This window comes from Dasypus novemcinctus, chromosome 1, assembly GCF_030445035.2.
Source record: "Dasypus novemcinctus isolate mDasNov1 chromosome 1, mDasNov1.1.hap2, whole genome shotgun sequence".
Lineage (NCBI taxonomy): Eukaryota > Metazoa > Chordata > Mammalia > Cingulata > Dasypodidae > Dasypus > Dasypus novemcinctus.
The window spans coordinates 157,400,661-157,422,723 of NC_080673.1; the positions used below are offsets into that span (position 1 = coordinate 157,400,661).

Sequence of the window (22,063 nt, forward strand, 5' to 3'; positions counted from 1 at the left end):
TGTTCAGGGCCTAGTATTAGCTGGAGGGAAAAAAAGGAGGAATGCCTAGTGTGGAACTCATTCTCGCAGTTCTCTGGCTATAGTAGGTTTAGTGAAAATGAATAGTGTGAATGATTCAAATTTAGTTTGAGTATGAAAGCCTTGGTTAAAAATTAAACATTAGGAAACCTAGTTGTACACCAGGGAGAGACTAGAGACAATGGAAAAGGACTCTGAATTTCTGAAAGTAGGTGGAGTCAAGTTTTCAAGATCAATCAGGTGAATCATAGCAAATAGTTTTTTGAGAACTTAAATGTTTATTGAGTTGCCCCCCTATTTTTAAGGTGCCTATGTTAGGGTTTGTGAGAAATGCAAATGTAAGGCCACTGCTTTCAACTATATTATAATAGCTTTAATTATGATAGCTAAAAATATATTGAACACATTTATTTCCCTATTTCACATGTGAAGAACAGAAAAGTCAGGTAATGTGCCCAGAGTAAATGAAGCAGCTGGGGATTCAGTTCCAGGCAGCCTGATTTAGAAATCCAATCCCTAACTAATGGTGTCTTTCATTTACATTCTGTTTGGAGAGGCAGGAGTATGTGAAATGCTGGAAAAATTTTTTTAGTAACAGTTCAAGACATTGATACAAATAACGTCATGGCAGTTTACAAATAGATAGATTACTTACATAATTACTACTGTATTTTCAGATGTAGGCAGACTGATACCAGGCATTTGTAGTGATTTGAGCCATGTCTGTAAGTGTGAATAAGATTTGAATAGACTGAAGGAGAGAACATTTTGTCTGAAAGCTTTACTGGGATAAGAAGATAGTAATTAAAGAGAAGGAGAACATAGGGATCCTGGCAATTACTGAATGGATTTGGCTATCTAAATAACATGTTTTATTATACAGTAGCAAGGATAAGTGTTTTAGAATAAAAGGCTAAGCAGTTGTAACAAGATCCAACAATTCAGTACACGGAAGGTGGATTATTGTGCTCCATGTATTCATTCAAGGACCCAAGTGGGCTGGGCAGTTCTCTCTGACACATTTCCATTGTTGTTCCAGATAACATGATTTCCTCCATATGCGGAAATGGGTGTATACTCGTGAAATGCTTTAAGGCACAAATTACCTTCGACAGTATTTAGTTTGGTGGTTTTATCTAGCTACAAGGGTGACTATGAGATATCCTTTTAGAAGGGAGGGGGAAGAACATTTAAATTTTCTCTACAACTAATTTATATCTAAAGGAAAAGCAAGTTGACAAATTTGCTGATTAACCAGGATTTATTGACCCTGCTATGATGTACTCTTTCTTACAATAGTTGTTGTTGGAGGCCTGAGATCTGAGCAAAATGTAACTCCATAAATGCTTTATTTTGGTTTTATTTTAGCTTCCTTGTGGTCATAGATGCAAAGAAATATGCCATCCTGGTGAATGTCCCTTTAATTGCAACCAGAAAGTGAAACTTAGATGTCCTTGCAAAAGAATAAAAAAGGTAAGCTTGTTAAGTTACTGAAAATACTTTCTAGGTAAGATTCTTGTTTTTTTTTTTTCCTGTTTTGACTTTTTTTTCTTTTTAATTGGAAGGTCTTAATTTTTTTATTCTTTTTCTTATTAAAATTAGCTTATCTTGTTCTGGAAATGCTTATTTTAAAAATCAGCTTTGTCAATTTAGTTTTCTACAGTTTACTAGTAAAAGAAAAATTGTTTTATGTTTTTTTTATTTTTATTTTTTAATTGACTTTGTAATAATATTACATTAAAAAAATATATATATGAGGTCCCATTGAACCCTACCACCCCCACCCCACCTCTCCCCACCCCAGCAACATTCCTTCCCATCATCATGACACATCCATTGCATTTGGCAAGTACATCTTTGGGCACCTCTGCACCTCATGGTCAATGATCCACATCATGGCCCATACTCTCCCCCATTCCATCCAGTGGGCCCTGTGAGGATTTACAATGTCCAGTGATTGCCCCTGAAGCACCATCCAGGGCAGCTCCATGTCCCAAAGACGCCTCCACCTCTCATCTCTTCCTGCCTTTCCCCATACCCATCGTCCACCATGTCCACTTTTCCCAATCCAATGCCACCTCTTCTATGTGGACATTGGATTGGTTGTGTCCATTGCACCTCTATGTCAAGAGGAGGCTCAGATTCCACATGGATGCTGGATGCAATCCTCCCACTTTCAGTTGTAATCACTCTAGGCTCCATGGTGTGGTGGTTGTCATTCTTCAACTCCATCTTAGCTGAGTGTGGTGAGCCCAATAAGTCAGATTGTAGGTGCTGGAGTCTGTTGAGGCTCAGGACCTGGCTATCACATTGTCAGTCCAGAGATTCAAATCCCCTAAATATATCTTAAACCCCGACACTAACTGCACCTCCAGCACATTAGCATGAAAGTCTTATGAAGAGAGATCCCATCTGAGTCCAGATTCATCACACATAAACACCAGTTCCAAAGAGGGGCCATCTGACCTGGTAGTTAACCCCATCGGCCATGACCATAACTCCCATGGGTCTCTTTAGCCCTCGAAGGAACCGATATCTGGGGGTTGTATCTGCTTTATCTGTCTCTCAGACTCTGCTCAGTTGTGCATAAGGGCAATCCTTCTGACAACCTCCAGACTCTTTTTAGAGACTCGTAGCCATATAAACTCATTTCTCCTTTCCATTTCCCCCTTACATTAGGTCAAACAGCATTTTAAAGTCATGTTATTTTATGTAGACAGGGATATTCCGCTCATCCACGTTGAACTTTCCGTATAAGGTCATTTTCCAGTTGCATCATCAGTTGGTAGTTGATAGTGGTCCCTCAGTGCCAGGGAGGCTCATCCCCGGGTGTCATGTCCCACGCTGGGGGGAAGGCATTGCATTTACATGCTGAGTTTGGCTTCGAGACTGGCCACATTTGAGTAACATGAAGGCTGACAGGAGGAAATTCCCAGGCACAATGCTGCTCTAGGCCTTGTTCTTATTTTAGGCTTATCAGCTCACAAGCATAGTCATTAGCGTCAGGGGCTCACTGTTGAACCCTCACTCCCTCCCGGTTCCCGCCGCTGCACCTGGGAGACTGTCGCTGCTCCCCTAGGGACCACGACAGAGCACCACTGGCCAGGAACCCAGTACCCCCCCTGCTGTGGTTTTTAATTGTTGCCACTATGAGTATATCCAAACATTGCCATGCACCCTGGACATATGTTCTCTACAGCTCCCTGTCAGCCATATATCCCCTGTCAATGGTATCCCATACCAGTATTCCTCCATTGCCTTTGTTGAACCACTCTGTGATCCAGAACTCCCTGAAATTTGAAGCCCAATATAATGTCAGGGTCCCTTACTAGGAAATGGCATATAGCGATGGGTTTAAAGGTTAGATAAAGAATATGTGTTGACTTGGAAAAAATTCTACATCCTATCTTTCCCCCCCCCCCAATTATTGAGCTTCTCTTCACAGGAGCCCTAGACCACAGCAATGCATATATATAGTATACAGCATTCCCATACATCCACCACAAAACCTTTTCCCTTCCACAGCGATATTCTTACACCCTATTCACATCATATTTACTTAACGTAATGTACAGAGTCTGAGACAATAGCTTTCAAACAAGGTGACATCTGTGCTTACATTGTGGTGCATACTTTAGGATACACAGTTTTTTACATTCTTAGTTATCCTATGTTTTACATTATGGTTTACATTATCAGTCTGTCATCTCCTATATGTTATGGTATAATATTACATGTTTTATATCCATCCTTGTGTACTCTCACGAAACTCCTCTCTTACCCCCCATTTACCTTGGTTACACACATTTAATGTCCATTTTCCCTTCCACCTTGGTGCCCACAGTGACAGCCAACCTCCGTTTCCCGAGGAGCCACTTCCAGATATAGATGGAATAGTGTTCAGGGTCTAACTTGCTCAACTGCCCCAATGCCCTGGGAGCCACCCTTTCTTTCGAGGGATACAGTTCCCTCTATTTGATGGCATTAGTCCTCCCCAGGATGTGGGTCCACCCCCACTCTCACTACTTGGGTTTCTACCCCATGGTGTCACCCACTCTGGCAGAATGAGCATTTAGACATTCCCCAGGAGCCCGTCCTGCATCAGACCCTCCCCTCCGAGCATTCTAAACAGGTAACCCTCTTTATTATATTTTGATATGATTTTCTCGGCATTTTACTCTCCATCAACACCTGACCCTCTCCTATGTTCGTATGCTACCCCTCCCTCCCCCCACTTTTGGGCAATGTTACCCATCCGCCCATCCCCAGCCTCCCTCAAACCCGCAGAGCCCCAACCAAAGGCAACCCCTTGCCCCCCTTTTATCTCTTCTTTGTGTTCATACTTACCACCATCTCGTCTTAAATTCCACCCCTGCAGACATCGGCTCACATCCTTCCTCCACCCTCCGATTTCCTGTAAGCCTATCGTTCAGTCTCTTGCTATCTAGGGCAGCTTGGTTATTTCAAATCATTGAGGTCATGTAGTATTTGTCCTTTAATGTCTGGGTTGCTTCACTCAACATAAGGTTCTCAAGATTCATCCATGTTATCACATGTGTTTGTAGTGTGTTTGTTCTTACAGCCGAGTAGTATTCCATTGTGTGTATATACCACATTTTATTGATCCACTCATCTGTTGATGGGCATTTGGGTTGATTCCAACTTTTGGCGATAGTGAACAATGCTGCTTATGAACACTGGTGTACATATATCGGTTTGCATCCTTGTTTTCAGTTCTGCTGGGTATATACCCAGCAGTGGTATTGCTGGGTCATATGGCAAATCTATGGCTAGTTTTTTGAGAAACCGCCATACTGTCCTCCAGAATGGTTGGATCCTTCTGCATTCCCACCAGCAGTGGATGAGTGTTCCCCTTTCTTCACATCCTCTCCAGCACTTGTATTCTTCTGTTTTTTTCATAGCTGCCAATCTTATGGGTGTAAGATGGTATCTCATTGTGGTTTTGATTTGCATTTCCCTGATAGCTAGAGATTTGGAACATTTTTTCATGTGCTTTTTTGCCATTTGTATTTCTTCTTCGGAGAAGTGTCTGTTTAAGTCTTTTTCCCAATTTTTAAATGGGTTGTTTATCTTTTTATTTTCAAGATATAGGAGTTCTTTATATATGCAAGTTATAAGTTTCTTATCAGATATATGGTTGCCAAATATTTTCTCCCACTGTGTGGGCTCCCTTTTTACTTTCTTGACAAACTCCTTTGAGGTGCAAAAGGCTTTAATTTTGAGGAAGTCCCATTTATCTATTAGTTCTTTTGCTGCTCGTGCTTTTGGTGAGATATTCATAAATCCATTTCCTATTACAAGGTCCTGTAGATGTTTCCCTACACTGCTTTCTAAGGTTTTTATGGTCTTGGCTCTTATATTTAGGTCTTTGATCCATCTTGAGTTGATCTTTGTATAAGGTGTGAGATGGTAATCCTCTTTCATTCTTCTACATATGGCTATCCAGTTCTCCAGACACCATTTGTTGAATAGGCCACTCTCTCCCAGTTGAGAGGGTTTGGTGGCTTTATCGAATATTATGTGGCTATATATGTGAGGTTCTATATCAGAGCTTTCAATTCGATTCCATTGGTCCATGTGTCTCTCCTTATGCCAATACCATGCTGTTTTCACCACCGTAGCTTTGTAGTATGTTTTGAAGTCAGGTAGTGTGATTCCTCCAATTTCGTTTTTCTTTTTCAGTATGTCTTTGGCTATTCGGGGTCTCTTTCCTTTCCAAATAAATTTCATAGTTAGTTTTTCTAGTTCCTTAAAGAAGGCTGTGTTGATTTTTATTGGGATTGCATTGAATGTGTATATTAGTTTTGGTAGGATAGACATCTTAATAATGTTCAGTCTTCCTATCCATGAACAAGGAATAGTCTTCCATTTATTTAAGTCTTCTTTGATTTCCTTGAACAATCTTGTATAGTTCTCGGTGTATAAGTTCTTTACCTCTTTAGTTAAATTTATTCCTAAGTATTTGATTTTTTTATTTACTATTGTGAATGGTATTTGTTTCTTGATTTCCTCCTGATCTTGCTCATTATTGGTGTACAGAAATGCTACTGATTTTTGCGCATTGATCTTATAACCTGCAACTTTACTAAACTCATTTATGAGTTCTAGAATCTTTGTTGTAGATCTCTCAGGGTTTTCTATATATAGGATCATGTCATCTGCAAATAATGACATTTTGACTTCTTCCTTTCCAATCTGAATGCCTTTTATTTCTGGTTCTTGCCTCAGTGCTTGAGCAAGTACTTCTAAGACAATGTTAAATAGGAGCGGAGACAGTGGGCATCATTGTCTTGTTCCTGAGTTTAGAGGGAAGGAGTCTAGAATTTCTCCATTGTACACAATATTGGCTTTAGGTTTTTCATATATACTCTTTATCATGTTTAAAAAATTTCCTTGTATTCCAATCTTTTGGAGTGTTTTTATCAAGAAAGGGTGCTGTATTTTGTCAAATGCTTTTTCTGCATCAATAGATATAATCATGTGATTTTTTTCCCTTCAATCTGTTTATATGGTGTATTACGTTGATTGATTTTCTTATGTTGAACCATCCTTGCATACCTGGGATGAATCCCACTTGGTCGTGGTGTATAATTCGTTTAATGTGTTGTTGAATACGATTAGCAAGTATTTTGTTAAGTATTTTTGTGTCTAGGTTCATTAGAGAAATTCGTCTGTAATTTTCCTTTCTTGTGATGTCTTTGTTTGGCTTTGGTACTAGGGTAATGTTGGCATCATAGAAGGAGTTAGGTAATGTTCTTTCTGTTTCAATTTTTTGGAATAGTTTCAGCAGGATTGGTGTCAATTCTTTCTGGAATGTTTTGTAGAATTCACCTGTGAAGCCATCTGGCCCTGGGCTCTTCTTAGTTGGGAGATTTTTAATAACTGATTCTATCTCTCTGCTTGTGATTGGTTTGTTAAGATCATCAATTTCTTCTTTTGTCAATATGGGCTGCTTATGTGTTTCTAGGAATTTGTCCATTTCCTCTAGATTGTCATTTTTGTTGGAATATAGTTTTTCAAAATATCCTCTTATGATAGTCTTTATTTCTGTGGGGTCAGTGGTGATATCGCCTTTCTCATTTCTTATTTTGTATATTTGCATCTTCTCTCTTTTTTTCTTTGTTAGTGTCGCTAAAGGTTTGTCAATTTTGTTAATCTTCTCAAAAAACCAGCTCTTGGTCTTGTTTATCTGTTCAAGTGCTTTCTTATTTTCTATTTCATTTAGTTCTGCTCTTATCTTTGTTATTTCCTTCCTTCTTCTTCCTGTTGGGTTACTTTGTTGTTGTTTTTCTAATTCCTTCAAATGTGCAGTTAGTTCTTCAATTTTTGCTCTTCTTTTTTGATATATGAATTTATGGCTATAAACTTCCCTCTCAGTACTGCTTTTGCTGCATTCCATAAATTTTGGTATGTTGTGTTATCATTATCATTTGTTTCAAGGTAGTCATTGATTTCTTTTGAGATTTCCTCTTTGACCCACTGTTTTTCTAAGAGTGTGCTGTTTAATTTCCAAATCGTGGTGTGAAATCTGGGCTTCTGTACCTTGCAAATCTCCAGCTTAACTCCACTGTGGTCAGAGATAATGTTTTGTATGATTTCAATCTTTCTGAATTCGTTCAGCCTTTTCTTTGTGGCCTAGCATATGATCTGTCTTGGAGAATGATCCATGTGCGCTTGAGAAAAATGTATATCCTGCTGTGTTTGGGTGTAGCGATCTATATATGTCTATTAGATCCAGCTCCTCTAATATACTATTCAGATGTTTTGTTTCTTTGGTGATTCTCTTTTGAGATGTTCTGTCCAGAGTTGATAGTGGTGTATTAAAATCCCCCACTATAATTGTAGATGTATCTATTGTTTCACTTAGTTTTTCCAGCGTTTGCCTGACGTATTTAGAGGCACCCTTGTTAGGGGCATAAATATTTATGATTGTTTGATCTTCTTGACAGATTTTCCCTTTCACTAAAATGTAGTATCCTTCTTTGTCTCTTACAATTGTTTCACATTTAAAGTCTATTTTGTCTGATATTAATATAGCTACTCCTGCCTTTTTTTGGTTATTGTTAGCTTGTATGATTGTTTTCCAGCCATTCACTTTCAATCTCCATGCGTCTCTGGGTCTAAGATGTGTCTCTTGTAGACAGCATACGGATGGGTCATATTTCCTTATCCAATGTCCCAGTCTGAATCTTTTGATAGGTGAGTTTAATCTGTTGACATTCAGTGTTATTACTATCAAGGAATTATTTGTGTTAGCCATATTTTGATTGGATTTGTGTTTGTCATATTTTGTTTGTATATATTTATTTTTTTGTCTTTGTTGTTGTTGGTCTTATACTCTCCTCCAACTCTGCCTTTCCTGTTTTTTCCTTTCTTCCTGCAGAACTCCCTTTAGAATTTCTTGAAGGGGAGGTTTCTTGTTGGTATACTCTTTCAGTTTCTGTTTGTCTGCGAATATTTTGAACTCTCCATCATGTTTGAATGCTAGTTTAGTTGGATAGAGTATTCTTGGTTGGAAATTTTTTTCCTTTAGTACCTTGACTATATCATACCACTGCCTTCTTGCCTCCATGGTTTCAGATGAGAAATCAGCACTTAATCTAATTGAGCTTCCCTTGTATGTGATGGTTTTCTTTTCTCTTGCTGCTTTTAGGATTTTCTCTTTGTCTTGAGCATTGGATAATTTGACAAGTATATGTCTTGGGGTGGGCCTGTTGGGGTTTATGACTAGTGGAGTGCGCTGTGCTTCTTGGATATGTACATCTGTCTCTTTCAGTAGATTAGGGAAGTTTTCAGCCATTATTTCCTGCAACACTCCTTCTGACCCCTTTCCCTTCTCTTCACCTTCTGGAATGCCTATAATACGTATGTTTGAGCGTTTTGCATTGTCGTTCAGGTCCCTAAGTCCTAACTGGATTTTTTCTATCTTCTTATTGACCCCTTCTACTATCTGTTTGATTTCTGATGTACTGTCTTCCACATCACTAATTCTCTGCTCTGTCTCTTCTAGTCTGCTGATATTTGCTGCAAGTGTATTTTTGATTTCTTGAACTGTAGTGTTCATTCCCATCATATCTGTTATGTTTTTGCGTATGTCTGCAATTTCCCCTCCAAGTGATGTCTTCATGTTGTTAACCTTTTTCATTACTTCGTCAAATTTGTCGGTGATAAATGTTCTGAGATCTTTCATTGCCTGTGCCAAGTTTTGCTCCCCTTCGTGATTATTGGTTTGTTGATTGGATTCAGCCATGTTTTCCTGATTACTGGTTTGGTTTGTAGATTTTTGTTGCTTTCTGGTCATCTCTTTATCTTGACGGATTTAATCAGTTCCTTAGCTTCTTTGTCTGCTCTTGGAGGTTAATTAGCTGTTATTTTTGCATAGGTGTTATATCTTCTCTTTGTCACTTTTTTCTTCTTATTCTAGTTTCTTGTTGGTTAAGTTCACTTTAAAGGAAAGTATTAGTGTTGGGGAAAGGCAATTGTGTAAGCAAGGGAAAAGTGTAAAGTAGTATTGGTGATATATGTTAACAAAGCAAGAATATGAGATCTGGGAGGATGGAGGTTAGATTCATGTGAATTGTGTAGAGTTATAGCAGTAGGTAGAGTACCTATTATGAGGTAGATGATTGAATATGGGAGGAATATGGTATGAGCTAAAAAGCTATTGATTTCATGAGAGAGGGAAAGAGAAAAGAAAGGTAATAGTTTCAAGAGTGGATAACAGACAGAAAACAAAACATAGGTATTAGAAATTAAGACTTAGACCCTTCCTGGATTGAAGAAAGGGTGGTGGGAGGTGGAATATAGGAGAGCCAGTAGATGGTGGCGGATATCAAGATGTAGGGGAAAGAGGATAGTGTAGGTAGCCTAAATCAGTTCACACAGAAATGAGGCAGTGGAGGATGAGAAAACCCAGCGAATGTGAGGTGTTTCCTGCCGCACCTATTGTATAATTGAGTCAAAATAAACTAAGTAGAATATGAGGGACAAGAGGGAGAGAGACAACAGAAAAAAAAAAGAAAGTGGGGGGAAGGGACGAGAGGAAGAAAGTAAAAGGGGGTGGGCAAAGGGTGGGGAACAGGTAGGGGAAAGAAAAAAAAAAACAGATATGCACGACCCAGAATTAAAACACCCACTACACAGCACCTACCACAAAAAAAAGCCTTAAATAACTGAGTAAAAGAAAGACTTTGGGGGATACGCTGTGAGAGAAGACTAGGGGATAATGCAGTGTTAGCAATCAGGAAATTGTAAAAAGTAAAGAATAAGTCAAAATGAAAATAAAAACAAAACAAAATGAAACGATAAAGAAAAAACGCCAACGTTGAAGGCTAGGGCATTTAAGGACCTCAGATGGACCTCAGTGCGTGATGGATTCAGGGATGGAAAGTCTGAGATATTGAGGACTCAAGAGATGTGAGTCTCTGTGGTGTGGGCCACCAGATTTTAGGGAATTCAGACCTGGCAACCTCCAATCAAAAGGAAGCCTGGGAGCCCCGCAGTGTAACACAGCCCTCAGGGATCCCCACAGCTGGGTGCCAGCCTTATGGGGGAAGTCAGATCTGCAAACTCTATATTATGACTGAACCCTGCAATTCATTTACTTAGCTGGGCTCATTAGTATATCTCACTTCAGCTTTTGGACAGCTCCCGTCCTGTGATTCCAAACCACTGCCACTAGAGGGCGCCTCTACACCGCAGCCACTTTGCTAGTACAGATCTGAAGCCCGGCCTGTGAGGCCGAAAACAGATTCGAAAACCGGAATTCCCAAGCTTCGCAAAATATTCCCTAATCGGCTTCCAGACGTGTCCCCCTCCCTTGCCGCAGCCTAAAGCAACTTTTCGATTACGTCTCTTTATTGCCTACAGCCTATTTGGGTCGGAGACCGGCTGCTGGGCTTTTGGGGGCGGGGCTTCAGGCGGAAGCGCTATTGTTTATGTTTGCAATCACAAGTTTCTCCCGCTTCACAACAAAACACCGTCTATCTTCCCAAATCGCTCTGCAAAGGCGACCCTTCGCATCAACCCGCCCACAGCTCGCCCAGAACTCGCGAACTCCTTAACAGCTCAGAGCCGTCTAAAAGCGGTGCCGCCGGGCTGGACCGCGGTTCCCCCCACCCCCAATAGGGAGGAGCCCGTGCGCGGGTCTCACCTACGGGCAATAGAACCCAAATTATATCTACTAGACCAATCCTCTCCATTACCTTTCCACCCAATCGATGTCCAGGCACTTCTGCCCTGCAAAAATCCCGAAAAAACCCGGCCTTGGAGAGCCTGTAGCCACGCCCAACCGTCTCTTCCCAGGACCTACCGCAAAGGCAAGTTCACTCAGCGACCATCTTGCCTCCTCTTCCAAATTGTTTTATGTTGAAGCCAAGTTCAGTGCCTTTTTTTCGGATAGAATCAATGTGCTCTAAATTTTAGTTCTTTGAAGTAAAGCCCAACATGAGTGATAAAATGAAGTTTCATGAATTAAGAAGTGCTCTGACATGCATTTCCCTAATAGCTAGTGATAGCATCTTTTCACATTCTTTTTAGCCATTTGTATTTCTTCTTTGGAGAAGTGTCTATTCACATCACTTGCCTATATTTTAAATGGGTTGTTTGTCTTTTTATTTTTGAGATGAGGATTTCTTTATTTATGCTAGATATTAGGTCTCTGTTGGATAGATGGTTACCAAATATTTTCTCCCATTGAGTAGGCTGCCTTTTACCTTTCTTCTCAAATTCCTTTGAAGTGCAAAAGTGTTTAATTTTGAGGCGGTACCATTTATCTATTTTTTTCTTTTGTTCCTTGTGCGTGGGAGGGGTAGGGAATCCTCTATATTTTTTATGTAACTATTTGTATAATCTAAAGTATCTTTAAAATTTTTTTCCATGTATTTTTTTTAAAAAGACTATATTAAGGATAAATTTTTCAAATTAATGTTAGAAGCCTGTTATAAAAGGATTCATCCTATAGAAGTCCATTTATGTAAAGTTCAAAAACAGGAAAACCTTTCTGTAGTTTGAGAACTTAGAGGATACTCTAAGGAGAGGTAAAGAGGGAAAGAGGCAGAAGAGTATCAGGTAATGATTGGGTTCTTGACCTGGGAGGTGATCATACAGGAGTGTTCAGTTTGTGAAAAATCATCAAGCAATGCATTTATGTGTACTTTTTTTTGTATGTTTAGCATATTTCAATTAAAAGTGAAAAGAAAAAGAAAAAAAGTGATTTGAGATAAACTTTTATTGCTCTTATCAGACTGGGGTTTGCATTGGTAGTATCCTTGAAATGTGCCTTAAAAAGACCTCATATGTAAGTCTTATAAAATAACATTCAAACTTGGAAAAATTTATTTTAAGGTAACATAGTGGTAGAGAGTTAAAAGGGCAAAAATTAATGATTGGTAGGCCCAATGGAAACTGAAGGAAAAGTCTTACTAAATTCTCAAATGTCAGTGGCCTGGTGGTCTTTTTTAAATTCTTATTTTCCTTGACTTGCTTCTTGACAATGTTGACTCCTTTAAAAGTTTCTTCTCTCTTTACCTCTAATTTACCCTATTCAGTTAAAGTTTTAACTCCTTTTTCTTTATATTTTTCTTTATATTCTTACAGGCATTCCCTAAAATTAGTGTCCTTTTTCTTGTCTTTAAATTCTTTCCTTTAGAGAATTCACCCTTTTATTCATCTATTCAACAACTGTTAATTGAGGATCTTCCATAGGTACTTTCTTTTCATCTATATTCCTAATTCCCAGTGTCATATCCTGGGCAGGCAGGCAACTTGTGAATTTAAAATTGTAGGCCTGACCTCTTCTGGAGTTGATAGCTAAATTTTAGATATTTAAATTGGACTGCCTTTACTTAATTAATATTAGTATTTAGTTAACAATATTTATTTAAGCCAATTTTTTCTAAGAAGATGTCTTTCAAGTTTGCCCCTGGTCATCTACTTCCCTGTTCAATGGTTCTTTATCACTTATGGGGGAAAATATGAGCATTTTATAAGAAATATATATGTATATGTACATAGAAACTGGACTTACAAATGAATTTATGACACAATCTTTCCCAGCTTGTCTAGTCTTATCCCTCAGCAGTCATTGCTGAATCTGTTACTAAAGGGCCCTAATATGCATGCTGTACTGCCCCTTAGTCTGTAGCAATGTATATATTCCTTCTTCTGAGAAAACAGAAGGTTTTCCCCTTATTAGAGTCCTGCTTATACTCAGTGCAAGCATTTCCTCCTTCATGAAGGTTTCCCTGACTCCCTTGGGAAGACCTAGGTTTTCCTTCCTCTTGGCTTTCATTGTACTAGTTAAATAACTAAAATCTTTGTGATCTAGGGTCATCTGTAATCTTATTTCCTCATCTGTCATCTTATTTCCTCATCTGTCAAATAGAGTTTATACATAGGTGTTTTTTTTTAACATAGGTTTATTGAAAGAAATAAAAGAGGTAATGCAATATATAGCATTTAGCACAAGTCCTGCCATTTTAAATAAATAGTAGCTATTATTGTTGTTGTTAGGAGTTTATCACTTACTAAATTATTTGCAAGTTATTTTTATATACTCTTTCCCTTACTATGTTCCCTGTCCCTAACATGATGCTTGACATGTAATAAGTGCTCTGAATTACCTTTTGAATGAGGAAAAAATTGATTTTTCTTCCAGGCTAATAGACTTAAAATCTGAAAACATTCATATTTTTGTGTCTACTGTTTGTTCATGTTATTTTCCCTTTATCTTGACTATGCTTGGAGAATAAGATGTATTTATCACCAACTTTAGTAAAAATGAAGAATGAAGGGGAAAAAGAAAAATTCAATTCCGTAAAGTGCTTTCACTAAAATACATATATACTTTACTCATGGAATCTAATAATCTAATTTCTTAACTATTATGGCTTTGAAGTAAAAAGCTGGAGATTTTATCGAAGGTGTGATAGATAAGGGAGAAAGAAGAAACTGATACAAACAGGTATACTTAAAGCAAAAGTGACATCTGACATTAAGAAATAGGGAAAAAGTAAAATGAACTACACAAGCAAAATCTAAGACTGTTTAAAATAAGGACCACTGTTTTGTTCAAATCAGTAGGTCAAAATTTTATTATAGCATACTACAGAAATTGATCATAATATTGAGGTTATCAAGAAAAGGGCAGATTAATTTTCCATAGTTTTGTTAAGTAGGGAAGTAGAAACATGAATTTTTTTTTCATTTAAAAAGAAAGGTTTAATAGTTGAGAGAAAAATTTGTAGCTCTTGAGAAAACTCTCTAAAATAGAAACATGGTTATCACTAGCTACGTGTGGTTATCTAAATTTAAATTTTAATGAATTAAAATTAAATGATATTGAAAATTCACTTTCTCATTTGAACTAGCCATGTATCAAGTGCTCAGTAGCCACATGTGGTTAGTGCTACCCTATTGGGTAATGCAGCTATAGACTATTTCCACTATCCCAGAAAATTCTGTTAGATAGCTCTGCTCCAGAACATTTTATTCTCTAGAAGCTTTAGAAGAATAAAAAGAAACAAAAAGGGATAAAAATAAAGTTGGAGCTAAGTTGATAGTGACAGTAAGTAGTTATTAAGTGAATTTCAGTTTCATCGTATTTACTTTTTTACAATGAAGAAAACACAAATAACCATTTGAAACAAGACATTTAATGCTTATAAACATATCATTAAACATTAATGAACACAAGTAAATAATATGCATAATGTTAAGCTGTTGGAGAAATTTTTCTTTTTTATGGCATACAGTTAGGACTTTGAGGGAAAGATCATTTGAAATCTGTTATTTGGATTATTTGTAGGAATTACAGTGCAACAAAGTACGTGAAAATCAGGTTTCAATAGAATGTGATACAACGTGCAAGGAAATGAAGCGGAAAGCATATGAGGTAATGTCATTTTTAATGTACCTTTCCATATTACACAGGAATTAATGTTTGTTTTGTATGCTTATTAAAAACATAACTTTTAAATTTCATATTTTTGCTTTTGTAATAAATACCTAGTTTTATAGTCTTATTTTAAATCCTGGGTGTGCTGTTTATTGTCTGGTATGTACCTAAACTTTCCAATCTCTCTATCAGTTAGTGTATGTGCTCTAGGACATAGATGTTTATCTTAATATTAGTTTAAGCCTCCTGAAAAGGCTCCTATTTATTAGATTTAAATAATTCAAAAAAAGATTTTTGAGTTTTTTGGTTTTTAGTGTGTGTGTTTGTGTGTTTGGGTTATGTCTACTGTCACTATTTGCCTCTGTGTTAAGTTTCCTAGCTCCTAAAACAAATGCTATTCAGTGGGTTAGCTTAACCAGCAGGAATTTATTGGCTTAGTTTTGAGGCCAGGAGAAGTCCAAAATCAAGGCATCAGCAAGGCAATGCTTTCTCCTGAAGACATTAACATTCTGGGGCTGGCTATCGGCTGTCTTTGGTCCACAGTTTTTATGTCATGCAGCAATGCATATGGCAACATCTTCTCTTTTCTCTTCTGGGTCCCACTGACTAATAACATCTTCTTGCTTCCCGTGTCCAGTTTCCTCTGGTTATAAGGATTTCAGCCATATTGGATTAAAGCCTGTCCTCGTTCAGTTTGGGTACCTTATCTAATGACATTTTCAAAGGTCCTATTTACAAATGAGTTCACACCCACAGGATGAGGGGTTGGTACTTGAACATGTTTTTTGTGGGGGGCATGATTCAATCCCCAACACCCTCCATCAACCCTATCAGTGAATAAACTCGATTCTGGTTGAAAGGAAGGATTACCTTCCAGATAGGTCATTAAAGGTAAACAGCCAGTTTCAGTGCAGAGAGATAACAGTGGTATTTACTAATTAATTGTTGATTATTAATTTGGTAACTTAAGGGGGAAAATCCAATTTGAAAAGTATTTCACTTTACAGTGTTTTAACTCTTCGAACTGTGATCTAACATCTATCAGATGCTAGGCTGAAATATTTATATGAGCTGTAACAGTGCCCTCCACTCTAAATTTGTTAGATGGTACCTTGGTGACACTTCTCCATATATCATTTCTGTTTCTTTAAATAAGTTCTAATATAAAGCTCCCAGAGTTGTTGTAGGCTTATGGAGCCTGTGTGAGAATACGTTAAAATTTTCTATAAAATTTGGTGACACACAGTTAATTTACTTTTTATTATTTTAATAATTTTTATTTTTGTGTGTGTGTTAATTTGTTCTAAAATATATATAAACAGATAAAAGAAGCAGAAGCTAAAGCTGCTCTGGAAGAGGAAAAACGCAAACAACAGGTACCTGAACAAAATACCCAGATTTCTATCACTTGGCGTCATTGTTGGTTTTGGTGCATACAAGGAATAGCACAAGTACAGACTAGGGGTTAGTCAAACCTAATCTGTCCTGAAAATAGAAATACAGTTTCTTCAAAATAAAAATTATTTAATTCATTTAATTCAATCCAGGTATTCTGAAATTTGGAGGAGGGACAAGATTTTATATATTCCTGGATATTTTGTATATTCCCAATTTACTTCCTTGCCAGTTTCCTCAAGTCTCTAGGAGTTTCAGATTATTTTTTGTGTGTGGGTATGAGATGGAATCTGTTTTAAGGCCTCTCTTGGTACTCATGTACTTGACTCACCTAAAAATATTTTAAGTTCTGTTTTACTGAAGTACAGATTATCTGTCACAAACAAGTGCTATATGCTAACCAATACTTTTTTTTTTGCTAGTATATTCCCTTATTTTCCTATTAAACTCTTGAATGCAGGGTTGTTATTTTTATTTTGTTAATACCTGTATAACAGGTATGTTCCTGATGTCCCCTGTTTGCTCAAATAATGTGTTGACCATTGTGATGGTTAGGCTAATGTGTCAACTCAGCCAGCTAATTGTGCTATCCCCTTGGCTGACTGATACAACCCTATATGCCAAAAAAGTGACTTAACTTACAGATAGTGATGTCATTATTTGTTAGTCTGTGTTTTGAGATGCTTTATACTTATCAAACAGGGTGTATTTATGCCATACTGCCACCTTTATTAATGAGGAAATTGAAACTGTTACAAGACTGGAAGGGAAGACATCCAAAAGAATTTATGTAGCAAATAAAGACTGGCCAAGGTGACATCTGAGATTTTATGGTTCCATAAAGTCGACTTACCTAAATATCCCCCCCCCCCCCCCGCAAAGAAGGTATCAGAACTAAATACAGTAAAGCATAGGTTGGCTAGAATTCTGGGAACTTAAACTATTAGGAATAGTTGAGAGTCCTCCCTCCCTCCCCACTCCCCCATTACGGATGGTTTGCTGAACACTATACAGAACATTATTTAAAATATACCTGATGGTTGTGAGTTATCATTTAAGCAACAGTTATTTATTGTGCCAGTGGTTCTAAAGCTTTACCTTGTATCAACAGCCACTTAAGAATATTCTGACATTGCGGCTCATGGAAGAATTGCATTTTGTATTAAATTAAATTAAATTAAATTAGGTCTTTTTCAAGTGTAGTTTATAGCATGGTGAACAGAGTAATGAATATGTTAACTGAAGTTTATACTTCTTTCTGTAAAAGTAAAAATTAGAAAAATTCAATAAACTCTAAATGGTAGAATAAAAATCCATATTTTATAATGAAAGCAATCCAGACTTTATCAAGGCCAGCTTTAAATTCTACTTTTTGAAATAGTCATTTTGATTTGAAATGTGAAGTATGTTATTCTCTTGAAGAATTTTTACTATGTATTTTTAAATGTTATATGAGAAAGAAGAATCAGGTTCTGGCAGCTTTTCCTTCTCATTTGAAGTACTTCCCTACAAGCCACTAATGTTTATTAATAGAATTGTAAAATGCTAGAGTGATAAGCATCTTTATTCTCACTGCGTGTCTCTCACACTTGTTAGAAACTATGTAGAATCCTAATAGATGAATGATGTTGAAGTGTAAAATAAACATCAATATTACAAGGAAACCTAAATTAATCAGGCGGTTCTGTATTTAGTATCAAAGTCAGGCCTACAGTCTAAAATTGTCTCTGCTATTACCCCCGGTTTCCTTTCAGTTTACTTAAACTTTGAATTTGTTGAATATGATTAGTAGTGAAGAAAGTTTTTTTTAAAAATCAAAATAATATATATACTATTACTGCTAAAACAATTTTCCAATTTGATTTCATGTAAATGGAAAATTTCAAAATAATGTATACGTTGAATTTAATAAAACTTAAACTGTTTTGATTTAGGCTGAACTGGAAGCTTTTGAAAACAGACTGAAAGGTCGTCGAAAGAAGAACAAGAAAAAAGATGAAGTGGCAGTTGAGCTATCATTATGGCAAAAATATAAATATTATCTACTCCCAGTGTGCGGAGTTGCAGTTGTAGTATTTGCATGGTCCATGGTCCATGATGTGTATTGAAATTTTTGATCTTTTAATATACCTCAGATTAAATTTAGATAAGTTGTTAAATTTGGAATATTAGAAAGTATATATTGTAGAACATGACATGTATTCACATTCATCTGTGTATTCTTTTCCAGCCATTATTAGAAAGACAGAATGTTAAACTTGGTCTTAATTAGCATACTAAAAAGGGTGATATAACAATGTTTAAAGAAAAAGCATGACTGAAACTTTAAAATATTTCATAAGGTTTAAGTAGTAGCAGAATAACATGTTAGTTGTTCATTGTGTTCCCTTGTATTAACATGGTTGTTTCATTTAATATTTCAAACCAAAATCTGAGCCATATTTGTGATAAGAGGAATATTTCTCAAATGTTTTGCTTGCTATTAAAGGATAACTTTTCTTGATCATGTAACTTGGTAATTTTTAAAAGAAATGATTCTTTAAAGATCTCTTAAATTATAATCTGAAGCTATATTATTAGATTCCAGATTGGTTTATTAGTGGAGAATATTTATTAGTTATTGATATAAATTGCTGTATAATATGTTCCTCAGAGGAAAATATAATTGTTTTCAACAAATGCAAAACTATATTCCTCACATCTGGCTACTTCTTGTATAAGAAACTTTTAAAGTTGGCATGTTTTGTAAAACTTGTGTCTTTTCAAAGTAATATTAAAAGGAAAACTAATATTTATGAGGAATATGTACTGAGCGCAGAATTTATGAGCTTTATCTATTTTGTTCTCATTTTACCTCACCAGAATCCTATGAAATAAGTAAATTTCGGCCGGAAAAAATCAGTTCTTGTGACAAAACAAGCTGATAGAGAAATATCAGCAACCCAAATCTGTTTGCATTGCAATTTTAAATAGTTTTGCTATTCAATTTTTATATGATTAATTTTTTTCATTAAAAGTTTTCATATCAAATTTGTGATCTAGAATATTTATTATTATCTGAAATATTTAGGAGCTTATAATTTAAGACTAGGAATTAATATAAATTTATAGAACTAATACTTGATGCAGAACATAGTAATTGATAATGTAAAAATGTGGTAAAGTGTTTTAAGAAGTATGAAGAATTTTTAACTTTCATTGAATTTAAGTACTTTTTTAAAAAACTATGTACATTAACCAGTATTAGCTGATATCCAGAATTAAAGGGAATCCCTTCCTTTATGGGCTCTATGTTGTCATTTTAGAATTCTTTAATGCTCCCAGGTACAGATTTACTGGGTTGGTATATCAGAAGCTCTAAGTCATATCTGTTACATTCATTGCCTTACTATGCTCTAACTAAAATGATTCTTAAGGAATATGAGCAACCACGTGTCTACCTGGGGAGTCATTTTGATTTTTTCAAAACCTTGGTTTGTTAAACAAGGCTGATGCCAAGCTCAGGTCTGTTGTTTGCTGAGCTTCTATTCTTACTAAGTTTCCTTTTCAGAAAGTTAGTGGGGAAGAATCTAGTGAGCAAGAGAAGGAAATTGAATGAATGATAAATTAAGCTGTTTTTTTAATTTGTTTGACTAATTGCTCTAAGCTTAATTACTTTGCCCAAAGTCTCAGCTATTTATTAATTTATTAATTCAACACATGTGTTTCCTATGTGTCAGGTACTTTTAAGGCCTTGGGAATATGATGATCCTTACTCTCATATTTCTTCTAAAAAGCTGAGAAGAGCAGGCAGAAAATAGACTCACAAACAAATGAACATGATTTCACATATGATAAGTGGTTTGAAAAAAATAAGACAAATGGTATAGAAAGTGATGGGGGAGATGATAGGGAACTAGCTACTTTAGATTGGGAAGTCCTTCTGAATGGAGCTAAGGGACATTTTAGCTGTAAGTTGAGTGACAATATAAAGTCATCCATTTGAAGACCTGGGGGGGCGGGAATCGGAGGGAGAGAAAACAAGTATAAAATCTCTAGGTTGGGAACATACTTGGCATGGTTGAGGCACAGAAAAAAGGCCTGGTGTTTCTGGAGCTTAATGAATGAAAGCTAGGGCCAGTATCATACAGTGCATGTTAAACTGTGGTAAGGAGTTTGGATTTTATTGTACTTGCAGTGGGCAGCATTGGAAGAGTTTAAGCAAGGGAGTGTTTTTTGTTTGTTTTTTTAAAGATTTGTTTCTGATTGCTATGTTAAGACTATAAGGGAGCAAGAGTAAAAGCAGAGAGGGAGACAAGTTGTGAAGGGCAGTCCAATCCAGGTTGGAGATGATGGTGGTACTCTGATTCCGATAGCAATCATGGCTCCAGTTCCCATGTTTAATCTAGTGCTGCGAATGAGTGGCCCAAGGATCCTGCTCCGATGGAATGAATGAATTGGAATAGAGAACATAAGGTCAACGTGAAGTTGTTTGGTCTAAATGCCTACACTAATTTGCTCTATGGGAAATATTGTCTTTTTTTTTTTTTTTTTTTGGCCTTAATTTAAGCTAAATAAAGAAGGAACAGAGAAAGTTACCAAATAGCCACTAAGAATGGCATAGATAAAATTGTGAAAGAGATGGTCTTGTTTTCCTGTCTGCTTTGTGACATTAACAAAGTTTATTAGCTTTCTATTTGAAATATGTGGATGATGTATATTGAAATCTTCGAAGTTTTCAGTGTAATGCTTTTAGGGGTTTATCAATATCTAGTGTAAGTATTTTAATTTCAATCTTAAGGTCTAAAATAAAATAATCTTCAAAAAATTGATACAGCGAACTTGGCCCAGTGGTTACTGCGTCCACCACATGGGAGGTCCGTTGTCCAAACCTCGGGCCTCCTTGACCCATGTGGAGCTGGCCCATGCGCAATGCTGATGCACGCAAGGAGTGCCGTGCCACGCAGGGTGTCCCCCACGTAGGGGAGCCCCATGGGCAAGGAGTGCACCCCGTAAGGAGAGCCGCCCAGCGCAAAAGAAAGTGCAGCCTGCCCAGGAGTGGTACTGCATGCACGGAGAGCTGACACAACAAGATGACGCAACAAAAAGAAACACAGATTCCCATGCCGCTGACAACAACAGAAGTGGATAAAGAAGACGCAGCAAATAGACACAGAGAACAGACAACCGGGACAGGGGGGAAAGGGGAAATAAATAAATAAATCTTTAAAAAAAAATTGATACAATCTTTACTGAAATCTTTAAGGGAACTTTGCTGAAGAAAAATATCAAGACCATTTGCTTTTTGCAAAGAATAATATGCTGCTTAAAGTTCATGGCTTTGAATGTTAAAAATATTAAACACAGTTAAGTCTCTGTGGTAGTGTGTAGAGATTATCTATAAGAGTTTTTTGGCTCTTCGTGTTATTTCAAATGCCCTGTGAATAATACCAGAAACAAACTTCATTTGGAAATCCATGTAATATATGACAAAATATGGAAAGTTTTATCCTAAAGCATTCCATTTCATTTCAAGAAATACTGTTTCTTTGTCTAGATGCTTGGGATGCTTGGGACAAGACTCTGCCCTCACTGTGCATGTCATCTCTGTTGTGGGTTCCTCTGCCTAAGTGGGCAACTAAGGATTAAGCCAGGTTAAGATAGTGGCTAGAAAAGAAGTGTCAGCCATGCGGGAGACTCTAGCTTATTTGCTAATGACTCTGAGGTGCTTGAGTCTTGCGTTTTAAAGAATTT

At 36.8% G+C, this 22,063-nt stretch overlaps 1 protein-coding gene across 2 annotated transcripts in view; it reads left to right on the forward strand.

The window, feature by feature from the left end:
- NFXL1 (nuclear transcription factor, X-box binding like 1) overlaps positions 1-19,616 on the forward strand; it is a 94,883-nt gene extending 75,267 nt beyond the window's left edge. For both annotated transcript variants that reach the window (XM_058299029.1, XM_058299019.1), the window contains exons 20-23: positions 1,387-1,491; positions 14,846-14,932; positions 16,258-16,311; positions 18,265-19,616. In XM_058299029.1, coding sequence (XP_058155012.1) covers positions 1,387-1,491; positions 14,846-14,932; positions 16,258-16,311; positions 18,265-18,438 — 420 coding nt within the window. In that variant the 3' untranslated portion in view covers positions 18,439-19,616. The remainder of the gene's footprint in view (positions 1-1,386; positions 1,492-14,845; positions 14,933-16,257; positions 16,312-18,264) is intronic.
- Positions 19,617-22,063: the final 2,447 nt, after the last annotated feature.